Source organism: Oncorhynchus mykiss, chromosome 25, assembly GCF_013265735.2.
Source record: "Oncorhynchus mykiss isolate Arlee chromosome 25, USDA_OmykA_1.1, whole genome shotgun sequence".
Classification (NCBI taxonomy): Eukaryota; Metazoa; Chordata; class Actinopteri; order Salmoniformes; family Salmonidae; genus Oncorhynchus; species Oncorhynchus mykiss.
This window is the reverse complement of record NC_048589.1, coordinates 23786803-23798896: the sequence shown is the minus strand read 5'-3', so window position 1 is coordinate 23798896 and position 12094 is coordinate 23786803. Positions and strand designations below refer to the sequence as shown.

Here is a 12094-nt window from a genome sequence, read left to right as displayed (position 1 = left end):
TTTTTTCACAAAAGTAGTGCACTTGGCCTTTACTAGTCTTGATATAACCATCAGTATCGCAGGCAAAACATTTATTCAGCATTGTCGGAGACTGCTGAAGGAGAGCAGCCACTGGTGAGACTGCTAGAGGAGAGCAGTGAGTGAGACTGCTGAATTATTTTATTTTTTTAACCTTTTATTTATACAGTTTTTTCTCATTAAGATAACATCTCTTTTCCAAGAGAGACCTGGTCCAATAAATGGAGAGCAGCTGCTGGTGAGACTGCTGAAAGAGAGCAGCTGCTGGTGAGACTGCTGAAAGAGAGCAGCTGCTGGTAGGACTGCTGAAAGAGAGCAGCTGCTGGTGAGTCTGCTGAAGGAGAGCAGCCTGGTGTATGACCTGCTAGAGCTCAGCATGCAACACATACCCCTGACCACCGGGGGAAGCCTTCACACACATGCACACTGACATCACAATTCTGAGGTGTATTAAGATCCAAGATGTCGGACCGTTGTTTTCAAGGTAATTTACTCACGTTCGCATATACTGATTCATAGACCGTCTATGTTCGGGTTGTATCCGGTTTATACGGACCAACGTCACATGCACACTAGCACTCAGCAGCGACGACGTCATCCAGAAACATGGCAGACATTGGATGAATATAAAATGTTTATATGTTCGTTAATATCTTTGAATGATTTTAAAAAATTGGCGCCAGCTACAATTATTTGAATAATTCAATGGATGTTTTGTGCACAAAGGTGATGACTAAAGTGTCTTATTAGGAATTTTCAAATCTGACTTCTCTATGTGGCCATCTGTGGAAATTGTCTTTCTGAGCTGGGCAACAGTTAAACTGCAGTACCGAAACAAAACTGTAGGATCAGTCGAAACTATGATTCTAGAGTGGAATCCTGGCCCTTTGCAGCCTCACACACACAAACCCAAGATTAGGTAAGAGAATCTGGCAAGATGCCTAGGTTACACACACAAACAATAACAATAAAACAAAACAAAAATGTAATTGGTAAAAAAGTATATATAAACGATATTGAAACTGTCAGTCCTGACGCATTTTTGTTATTATGGGGCACCGTTATCATATATTTTCATCAGCTTATTTGAAACTGGTTACTAATATTGCACTTTAGTAACCAACAATTTCGTAAAAAAACGTTGAATTTGGGAAACCCAACCAAGATGTCTGCATTCAGAAACACACTAGTTATCTAACAGTCCACATGACTACATTTCAAAGCAGAGCACCAAGTGTCACATCAATTAAAATCACATACAATCCCGCTTCTAAAAAACTATTATTATTTTAATCTCAAGTGAGCAGTACATCTTCCTCTCTCACTCGGTCCAATTTAATATAAAGCGTGCATAAGAGTCCCTGTAGCCAGTAGACTAGTGTGGTTTGTATCTGATACACATTAGGAAAAACATGGAGAAATAGGAGAATTGATTATAGAACAAATTACAACTGATTTACCTCGCTCTCTCTCCATCTCTCTTTCCTTCACAGACCAAATTACCAGACTCCCCTTCAGCCACCCTGGGATGGTAGTCATGGCAACATAGAGGCTAATCTCCAGTGGACAGAGAAAGAGAGAGGGAGAGAATGAAAGAGTGAAGAGGCTGGTTTGTGCTTTATCCCTCTCTCATCCCCCTCTTCTTAAATCCTTATAATTGCTCCTCCCCTACCCACTATCTCTCCCATCTCCCACACCCTCTTCCTTCCTCACTCCCTCTATTTCCATCTATTCTCCCCTCTCCTTCCTCTGGCAGGGCTCACGCACACACACACACATATGTTCTGGGTGATTAGGCTGGCTGAGCTATTGGCCTGAAGCCTGCTGAGGAAGGGAAGAGAGGGGGGTTGGTAGAGAGAGTGTATGTACAGATGTGCAGATGTTGTGTCTAGTCTTGCCGCTAGGAGGCGGAGTGTGTGTGAGTGCGTTCTGACCTGAGCTGAGCAGCGCAGAGGGCTCAAGCAGTGAGGTGGAGCGGACAGCTCATAGGCTGCTGTGGTGTATGTGTGACAGGTTGAGAGACAGGCTGGGGAAGGCTGAAACGCTACCACAGTTCCGCATAGATGAGGATTAATTCACTGGCTTTTCACACACTCATGTCTCAGCACACACACACACACGTCTCTTAGCTGGGAGATGCTGCATTACGTCATAACAAGCCACTGTCTCCCTAGATGACCGTGGTGAGTACAGCCATGTAGAAGATGCAGAGGGAGCGAGAGACTGGGAGATGAAGATTGGCTGGAGGAGGAGAGGAATAGGAACGGATTCAACCGCTGCCACTGGTCGCAAGGAGCGCCTGGTAGGAGAGGGGATAGAGTGTTTCCTAGAGAGGAGGGCGAGGAGGAAGGGAGAGAAGGAGGAGGGAGAGGGGCAGCCGCCTTCGTGCGGTGACTGGCTCTGATGGCTCCCCGGGAGAGTCAGAGACAGAAACACCGCGGCTGGGGAGGGACAGGAGGTATTTTGGAAGTGACGTGGGTTCAGAGGAGGGTGTGTTTTGGTTCGGGACGAGAGGAAAGGGGAGGAACATGGCAGCGCAGTCTGATGGAGGGGGAGAAATGGAGGAAGGAGTGGGGGAGGGGGTGTTTGATGGAGACACAGAGGAAGACTGTCAGCCTCTGGACTCTGCAGCTATCCACATCTGCCTCTGCTGTCACTCTGCTGTCTGCTACTGGGGCTGTCGCTCCAACTGTCTGGGAAACCTGCTGGGGAAAGACACTACTGGGTGGGTGAGAGAGAGAGAGAGAGAGAGAGAGAGAGAGAGAGAGTGTGAGTGAGTGAGTGAGTGAGTGAGTGAGTGAGTGAGAGAGAGAGTGAGTGAGTGAGAGAGAGAGAGAGAGAGAGAGAGAGAGAGAGAATAATTATGATAATTGTCTCTGCTATTCTCATTTTGAGCCTTTTACCATTATTATCATCATTATTATAGAAGGATCGGGGATACCGGAGTTGGAGGTGGTAGGAGTTTGAGGGAGACTCGCTGCCCACCAGAGGAGGGACTGTGGCTGGACTGTCTCTGGTTGATCCTGGCTCTCCTCGTCTTCTTCTGGGATGTGGGAACAGACCTGCTTCTCGCTGCAGACTACTATGACAGACAGGACTATCTGTGGTTTGGCCTGACGCTCTTCCTGGTGCTGGTGCCGTCGATTGTAGTTCAGATACTGAGCTTCCGCTGGTTCATCCAGGACTACAGCGGAGAGTGTCTGACCACCTGGCTGGGGACGGTGGACTGCAGCAGGGGAGGAGAGAGAGAAAAGCTGACCAGGCAAGGGCCAACCGGCCACAGGGGGGTTTATCCTGGAACAGATCGGGTCAGAGTGGCCTCAGTCTGGCTGTGGCAGATCACCATACACATTCTACAACTGGGACAGGTCTGGAGGTAAGGACAGATCACCATACACATTCTACAGCTGGGACAGGTCTGGAGGTAAGGACAGATCACCATACACATTCTACAACTGGGACAGGTCTGGAGGTAAGGACAGATCACCATACACATTCTACAGCTGGGACAGGTCTGGAGGTAAGGACAGATCACCATACACATTCTACAACTGGGACAGGTCTGGAGGTAAGGACAGATCACCATACACATTCTACAACTGGGACAGGTCTGGAGGTAAGGACAGATGACCATACACATTCTACAGCTGGGGCAGGTCTGGAGGTAAGGACAGATCACCATACACATTCTACAACTGGGACAGGTCTGGAGGTAAGGACAGATCACCATACACATTCTACAGCTGGGGCAGGTCTGGAGGTAAGGACAGAGCATGCCCCCCTGTTCTCCCCTCTCTTCTTCAATCAATCAAATGTATTTTATAAAGCACTTTTTACATCAGCAGTTGTCACAAAGTGCCTATACCATATTGGGTAGGACACATTTGCCACCCAATATGTCCTACCCAATATTCAGAATAGGTTGATTCATTCCCCCCAATAATTTCTTTAAAATACTTCTTTTTTTATTTTTATTAATTGGGTCGTGGGGCCCCCAGATAGCATATGAACATGTCAAAAAGCAATGTCAAAATTTGTAGAATTGCAGGAAATTAGCTTTAACTGTGAACTTGGGGCACAAAAAAGTTAGCTATGCTAGCCACTTGTAGCTAGCTAGTAACTTGTCATTTCACAGGATATGTTTTTGGACGTAAGCTGCAGAGATTGGTACGAAATGCCACTTCTGTAGCCAAAATCTTATTCAGCTATTTTTTTAAGCATTAAATGACCTGGTGTGATGGTGCATTGATCGGTTATACAGTTTAAAGGAACTATTTTTGTGTTTTTGCCCGAAGTCTAACTGTCCAGTGTTTCCAGATTTCTATGAAATATGACCTAGAATGAATTACAATATGAGTTTTTTTTTAATTTGGAAGGAAAATGAATATGTTAAAACACAGCTTTTCTGCTTTGGAATGGTGTGGGTGTACCCCAACAACAGAATGGTGTGGGCATATACCAATCATTAAAAATGCTGATTGGCCAGCTCATCCTACTCAGGAGGATGACATCATCCTCTATGAGGAAATAGGAATTATTTTTGAAGGACTGTTTGAGATGGGGTTTTTTTTAAGTGTTTTTTTCTCCAATTTATGCTTTGGCCACAAATACAAGTATAGGATGAGTCAACATCATTATTTGGGTATGAGTTATTAACTTTTAAAAGTGAGATTTACACTGGACAGTTACTTTAAAACTGCAAAATGGAATAATAAGTCTTAATAATAATAATAAGTCTTCTACTTATCCTTCCACTTGTGCTGTGTTTTCAAAATACCCCTCCATATACCCCTCAAAATACCACTCAAGAGAGGCATAATAAGTCATTTCAAACTGTGTAGAATTGCAGAGAATGCGTTTTAAAATGTAAAAAAGAAAATCTGGGGTGGACCACCAGGACCACCCGTCTACTGTTCATCCCCCAATATCTACACCACAATTTTCCCCTTGGCTTATACAGATACCCGGCCTAAAACTCCAAAGAGCAAGCAATGCGGAACCACAGTGGCTAGGAACCAGGCTGTGAGCGGTGGCCAGTCTGGTTGTGCCTGGTGGAGACAAAAGGAGTACTTGGCCATTTAGGTCCTTCTCCTCTTCTCTCCTCTGTTCTCCTCTCCCATTCTCTACTATCAAATGAAGTCCATGTACTAGATCACGTGTTAACCTCACCGTGTGTGTACAGGTGGAGAACAAAGAAGAAAGAGTATCTGCCGCTGACACACAAACACACACAAAAAATTGCACGCACACACACTGGAAGTCAGTGAAGGAGGTGATATTTAGGATGTGATTGGCTGTATTAGCTAGGCTACTCAAACCATACACTAATGGCCTATATAATTAGCAAGGAAGGGCACAAATGCAGAACCAGCACTGACCTGAATAAAGCTTCTTTTTTTTTTTATTCGGTAAAAACAGTTTGAACCTATTTGGGCTCAATCGATTTCCATCTTCTCTTGTGTTTTCTCTACACTTCCACTGTCTGTGTCTGACACAGCTAGACAATTAGCTGGATAGCTAACTAGCTAGTGGAGCTGATAGTCACAAGGCTAGTTAGCCATAAAACTGGCAAAACACTACATCAAAACATCCTTACTGAACACCAAAGGTCGAAGGCATGCCACTCCACTCGGATATCCTGTATGTACCCCCTCCCCGCTCCCCCCTCTCTCCTTCTCTCCCTCTCTCTGTCAGACTAATCTTTCATGGCCTAGGTGCCTGAGGGAGATGTTGAGTGGGCTTAAGAGCTAGTGTGTGTGTACGTTTGTAACAATCTCCCTAATAGAGTCTTTCCCAAAGAGTGGTGTGTGTGGAATGGTTCAGTCTGATTGAGTTAGATCACTGTGAGATGGAGGGAGGGAGTAGAATGGACAGAAAAAAAGAGCTTGAACACGCAGAACAGAAGTGAAGGGGGAAGGGGAATGATGGATAGCGACAAAAAAAATTGCCAAATTAAACTCTCTGTTGTGATGCGGCATCTTGCAGGTTTATCTGGTGAAATGCGTGCGTGCATGTATTTCTACTGTATGTGACCAGTGAATTATTGATGTCGTATGAAATTAGCCCATATGATGCAGCCCAGATGGTCGTATGAGCATGTCTACGCACATGCTCACACATACACAAACACACAAGAGAAACACAGACACACACACACACCCCACAAGCACAGCCTGGGGCACTCAGTGTTTAATCTGATTAATTCTACACAAACCGTCTCTCTCACTCTCTGCCATAATTATTGACCTCTGACCCCCAGGTATATCCGTACTTTATACCTGGGTATCCAGTCCCACCGTATGAAGGAGCATAAGGAGGCACAGAGGAGGTTCTACTGGGCCATGATGTTTGAGTACGCAGACGTCAACATGCTGCGGCTACTGGAGACCTTCCTGGAGTCAGCTCCTCAACTAGTACTACAGCTCTGTATTATGATACAGCAGAACAGGGCTGAGACTCTACAGTGTACGTATACACACAGTTCACACACACACACTCACTGGTCAACTGGTATTACAGCTATCAAGATGAGTCACTCCATCTCTCTCCCTAGGTATATCTAGTCTAGGCTCTCTTCTGTCTCTATCCTGGGTGTTGGCCTCGTACCACAAGCTCCTGCGCGACTCCAGAGACGACCAGCGCAGTCTGAGTTATCGCGGTGCCCTCCTCCACCTTCTCTGGCGCCTCCTCACCATCTCCTCCCGCGTTCTCTCTCTCGCCCTCTTCGCATCCCTCTTCCACCTGTACTTTGGCATCTTCGTGGTGCTCCACTGGTGTGGCATGGCCCTGTGGGTGGTGCATGGCGGAACAGACTTCTGTATGTCTCGCTGGGAGGAGGTTTTGTTTAACATGGTGGTGGGCATCGTCTACATCTTCTGTTGGTTCAACGTCAAGGAGGGACACACCAGGGGACGCATGGTGGCTTACTACTCTGTGGTACTGGCTGAGAACACACTGCTTACTGGACTGTGGTATGTAGACAGACAGACAGATAGACAGACAGGCACACACCTACAGTATGTGTTTTATCTTCGAATAGGTGTATCTCTCATGATTGTACAGAGACAAATGTGTGTGCATGGATATCATAACAGTTGTGTGTGTGTGCGTATGTGTTACAGGTATGTGTATCGTGACCATGAAGAGACAGACAGCTACGCGGTTCCAGCGTTGTGTGGTGTCTACCTGTCCTTTACGGGTGGAGTACTGGTGATGCTTCTGTACTACGGCCTTCTTCACCCCTCACACACACACCCCACCCCGGCATCGACCTGGTGTGATGAGCTGCTGTGGGGTAACCCCTTGCCCCCTTCAGCTCCGCCCACCCCAGCCCACCTTGCTGCCCCGTTTCACAGTGATGACATCATCGCAGAAGGCTGTCTGCCGGTGTTCCAGGTGCGTTTGGAGCCCCCCACCTCGAGGCGTTTCGAAGGTCCTCTGATAAAGATTGACATGCCCAGGAAACGTTACCCAGCCTGGGACGCTCACTACGTGGACAGACGGCTGCGAAGGACCATCAACCTACTACAGTACCTGACGCCTGCAGCTGCAGGCATACGATACAGGGACAGACCTCTGCTCTATGAACTACTGCAGTACGAGTCTTCTTTCTGACACATACACACATAGACAAACACACATATTTACAAGTGCGCACATGTAACCGATGTGAAATGGCTAGCTATTTAGTGGTGCTCGCTAGTAGTGTTCAACCGGTGACCTCATCCGCTCTGACCTAGAAGTAGTTGTTTCCCTTGCTATGCAAGGACCACAGCTTTTGTGGAGTAACAGGTAACGATGCTTTGTGGGTGATGGTTGTCCATCTGTTCAGAGGGTCCCTGGTTCAAGCTCAGGTTGGGGCAAGGAGAGGGACGGAAGCGACACTGATACACACAAATGTGACTCTTCTCTCTGTTTTTATCTCTTCATCTCTGTTTTGTATTCCTCACTCTGCTGAGAATACTGGATGGTGACAGAAGACAGCATGTCATGTTATTTTCACATCTTCATGAATAATACTAAAAGATAATATGAAATTAGAAAAAATGTGAATGTAATTTAAACAGCGGCCTGAAAGCTGTCTCCTATAGCTGGGAGTTTATTATCTTTAGTTTGGTTAACTGGGTGTGCATTCTCTTTAGTTTGGTTAGCTGGGAGTTTAATATCTTTAGTTTGGTTAACTGGGAGTTTATTCTCTTTAGTTTGGTTAACTGGGTGTGTATTCTCTTTAGTTTGGTTAACTGGGTGTTTATTCTCTTTAGTTTGGTTAACTGGGTGTGTATTCTCTTTAGTTTGGTTAACTGGGTGTTTATTCTCTTTAGTTTGGTTAACTGGGTGTGTGGTCTCTTTAATTTTTAACTGAATGTGTATATATTTATATGTACAGAGATGTGTGTGTGTACTGTGTGTGTTGTGCCTGATCTGTGAGTCATAGTAAATTATGTTTGCTTGTTTGTTTGCTCAGGAAGGCACAACATTACAGAACGTTAAGATAGACATGAATTGTGTAGAACAGATAAGATTTTCTGTCATGTAGAATACGGATATGTGATTCTCTTTCTGATGAACTCATCCCTGAGGTCGTCATGGTGACAGAGACCTTTACCTGACTACGTCTGACCATCCCTCCACCAATCAACACTAAGCCTTCCACCGATCAACTTTATATGGTGCAAATATATATGAATATACAGTACCAGTCAAAAGTTTGGACACACCTACTCATTCCAGGGCTTTTCTTTATTTTTACTATTTTCTACATTGTAGAGTAATGGTGAAGATGTCAGAACTATGAAATAACACATATGGAATCATGTAGTAACCAAAAAAAATCTTAAACAAATCAAAATATAGTTTATATTTTACATTCTTCAAAGTAGCCACCCTTTGCCTTGATGACAGCTTTGCACACTCTTGGCATTCTCTCAACCAGCTTCACCTGGAATGCTTTTCCAACTGTCTTGAAGGAGTTCCCACATATGCTGAGCACTTGTCTGCTTTTCTTTCACTATGCGGTCCAACTCAATTGGGTTGATGTTGGGTGATTGTGGAGGCACATCTGATGCAGCAATCCATCACCTTCATTCTTGGTCAAATTGCCCTTACACAGTCTGGAGGTGTGTTGGGTCATTGTCCTGTTGAAAAACAAATGATAGTCCCACTAAGCACAAACCAGATGGGATGGCTTATCGTTTCAGAATGCTGTAGTAGCCATTCTGGTTAAGTGTGCCTTGAATTCTAAATAAATCACTGGCAGTGTCACCAGCAAAGTACCATCATACCTCCTCCGTGTTTCATGGTTGGAACCACACATGTGGATACCATCCGTTCACAAAGACACGGCGGTTGGAACCAAAAATCTCAAATTTGACCTCATCAGACCGAAGGACAAATTTCCACCGGTCTAATGTCTATTGCTCATGTTTCTTGGCCCAATCAAGTCTCTTCTTATTGGTGTCCTTTAGTAGTGGTTTCTTTGCAGCAATTCAACCATGAAGGCCTGATTCACGCAGTCTCCTCTGAACAGTTGATGTTGAGGTGTGTCTGTTACTTGAACTCTGTGAAGCATTTATTTGGGCTTCAACTTCAGAGGTGCAGATAACTCTAATGAACTTATCCTCTGTAGCAGATGTAACTCTGGGTCTTCCTTTCCTGTAGCGGTCCTCATGAGAGCCAGTTTCATCATTGTGCTTGATGGTTTTGCGAATGCACTTGAAGAAACGTTAGAATTTCTTGACATTTTCCAGATTGACTGACCTTCATGTCTTAAAGTAATGAAGGAATGTCGTTTCTCTTTGCTTATTTGAGCTGTTCTTGCCATAATATGAACTTGGTGTTTTACCAAATAGGCCTATCTTCTGTATACCATCCCTACTTTGTCATAACACAACTGACTTTCTCAAATGCATTAAGAAGGAAAGAAATTCCACAAATTAACAATCCAGGTGACATGAAGCTGGTTGAGAGAATGCCAAGAGTGTGCACAGCTGTAATCAAGCCAAAGGGTGGCTACTTTGAAGAATCTCAAATATAAAATACACTTTGATTTGTTTAACACTTTTTTGGTTATTACATGATTCCATGTGTTATGTCATAGTTTTGATTTCTTAACTATTATTCTACAATGTAGAAAATAGTACAAAATAAAGAAAAACCCTGTAATGAGTAGGTGTGTCCAAACTTTTGACTGGTACTGTACATATGTGAACTTTATTTGGTGCAAATATAGATGAACATAATATGAACTTATTTTTTTGGCAAATATATATGAACATATATGAACTTCATATGGTGCAAATATATATTAACTTTATTTATAAAAGCAATAATACACTTGAGCGTCTGCATTTGGTGTCACAAGTGGACTCAGCATTCTACATTTGACCTTTAACCTCTCTCTGTTTCTGTTCTGGGTCAAAAGTAACAGCAGGTAAAGGGTCTGAACTTTGTAGCCAAAGTTTGAGACGCAATCGGCTCAGAGATTAGGCTGTATTGTTCCAGGTTCATATCAGAAACTAGTTTTATAAAAAATAAAGTCAGTCAGGGCATCAGGCTGAGCTGGAGCCAGCTCTTATAAGCACAGAGCAGGTTAAAGGTACACTGCAATATGACATCATCATATGTGTCAACTTCCTACTTACAGAAATCAACAGTAAAATGAATTTCTGCAGTTAACAGAAATGATGATGTCATATTGTTGAATCTACCTTTAACCAAACTTAACATGGATGTATTGTACAGGTGTGATATAGAAGTTATGACATAAGTCATTACTTCCTTTGAACTCACAGGACCCCCTTGAAAACGACATAGTTGGTTCATCTCAAGGAGTTTAAAAAATAAATATATTAGTGTTTTTATTTGGTGAGGGTTTACATTTTTCTAATGTTGATGTGTCCATGTCCCTCAGCTTGGACATATCTCTTGTTGCCCCTAGCAATATTGATTCTAGTTATGTACTGCTGATTTATGTTCTTCCATTTAGAATGTCCAAACTGAATGAGAATGATGAAAATAGTGTTTTATAGGACTTTGATATTGTGTTGTTGTCCTGGGTCTGCCCCATTTTAAGCTTACCCCCCCCCCCCCCCCCCCCAAAAAAACAAAGGTATTTAAAAAATATTCAGGCAAGTTAACCGGCTAACTCCTTGATCTAGCTTTGTAGTATACCCCTCTGGAGGGTTCAACGTTTGACAGGCTAACTTATTGATCTTTCTTGGTGACATACCCCTCTGATGCTAATGTTTGGAGATTGTTGCACTAAAGTTGATGCTGTGTGATGGATTATTACTGTAACATTACCTCCTGAAAAGACTATTAACCTGTGACAATTCAGACATACTATGAGATACCACAGAGATAGTAGTAGTATCTATAGCGATATTGGTAATAAGAGATAAGATAACCCATATTTTAAAACATGTAGTTTCATCAGAAAAATATACAAATGTTACATGAGTCAGTATCTATTTAATTTTATATCTTTGCATTTTAATACATTATAATGTGACTGAAATTAAGAATATATAAACTATTCATACCCGACATGTGTGGTTGTGTTCTTTTCTTTTTTCCTGGTGGTTCCAATGACACATACTCTTTCCCCTTCTTTTTCTCTCTCACTCACTCACTCACTCACTCACTCACTCACACACACACACACACGCGGGCACACGCACACACAGTGGCTTGACCAGAGAATCAGACAAACTGAAACTGTTTTCCTTCAATAACTTATTTTCAGATAAAGGACCTGAATCGAACAGTATAGCTCGTCTGTCTCCTTTTAACACTAGAGGAAACCATACAGTACCAGAGCTATAGCTTACCTCAGCACACACAGACACTTCTAAATATAATCAAATTAACTGACTAATAAACAGCAGAAACATAGCTTCAGTCCTGTTTCTGACTCCACTCCCTGGCTCAGCAGTCTACAGAGTAGCTAACAAAACCCATCACTGCTGTTCAAACAATTACTACTGCTACTTCTGCAATATAGCGGTACTCTTTAGGAAATAAACCCTTCAAAATACAAATGTACATCCCTTTACCAGAAGCTCTCCTAGCAAACGTG

The 12094-nt window shown here is 43.5% G+C and overlaps 1 protein-coding gene across 1 annotated transcript; it reads left to right on the top strand.

Moving 5' to 3' along the window:
* Positions 1-329: 329 nt before the first annotated feature.
* LOC110505660 (XK-related protein 6) lies at positions 330-8822 on the top strand. The gene is made up of 7 exons (XM_036962916.1): positions 330-502; positions 1512-1627; positions 2193-2743; positions 2945-3394; positions 6278-6483; positions 6572-6989; positions 7140-8822. Exons 3-7 carry the CDS (start codon positions 2547-2549, stop codon positions 7630-7632), a joined length of 1764 nt encoding a protein of 587 aa, XP_036818811.1. The 5' UTR covers positions 330-502; positions 1512-1627; positions 2193-2546; the 3' UTR covers positions 7633-8822.
* Positions 8823-12094: the final 3272 nt, after the last annotated feature.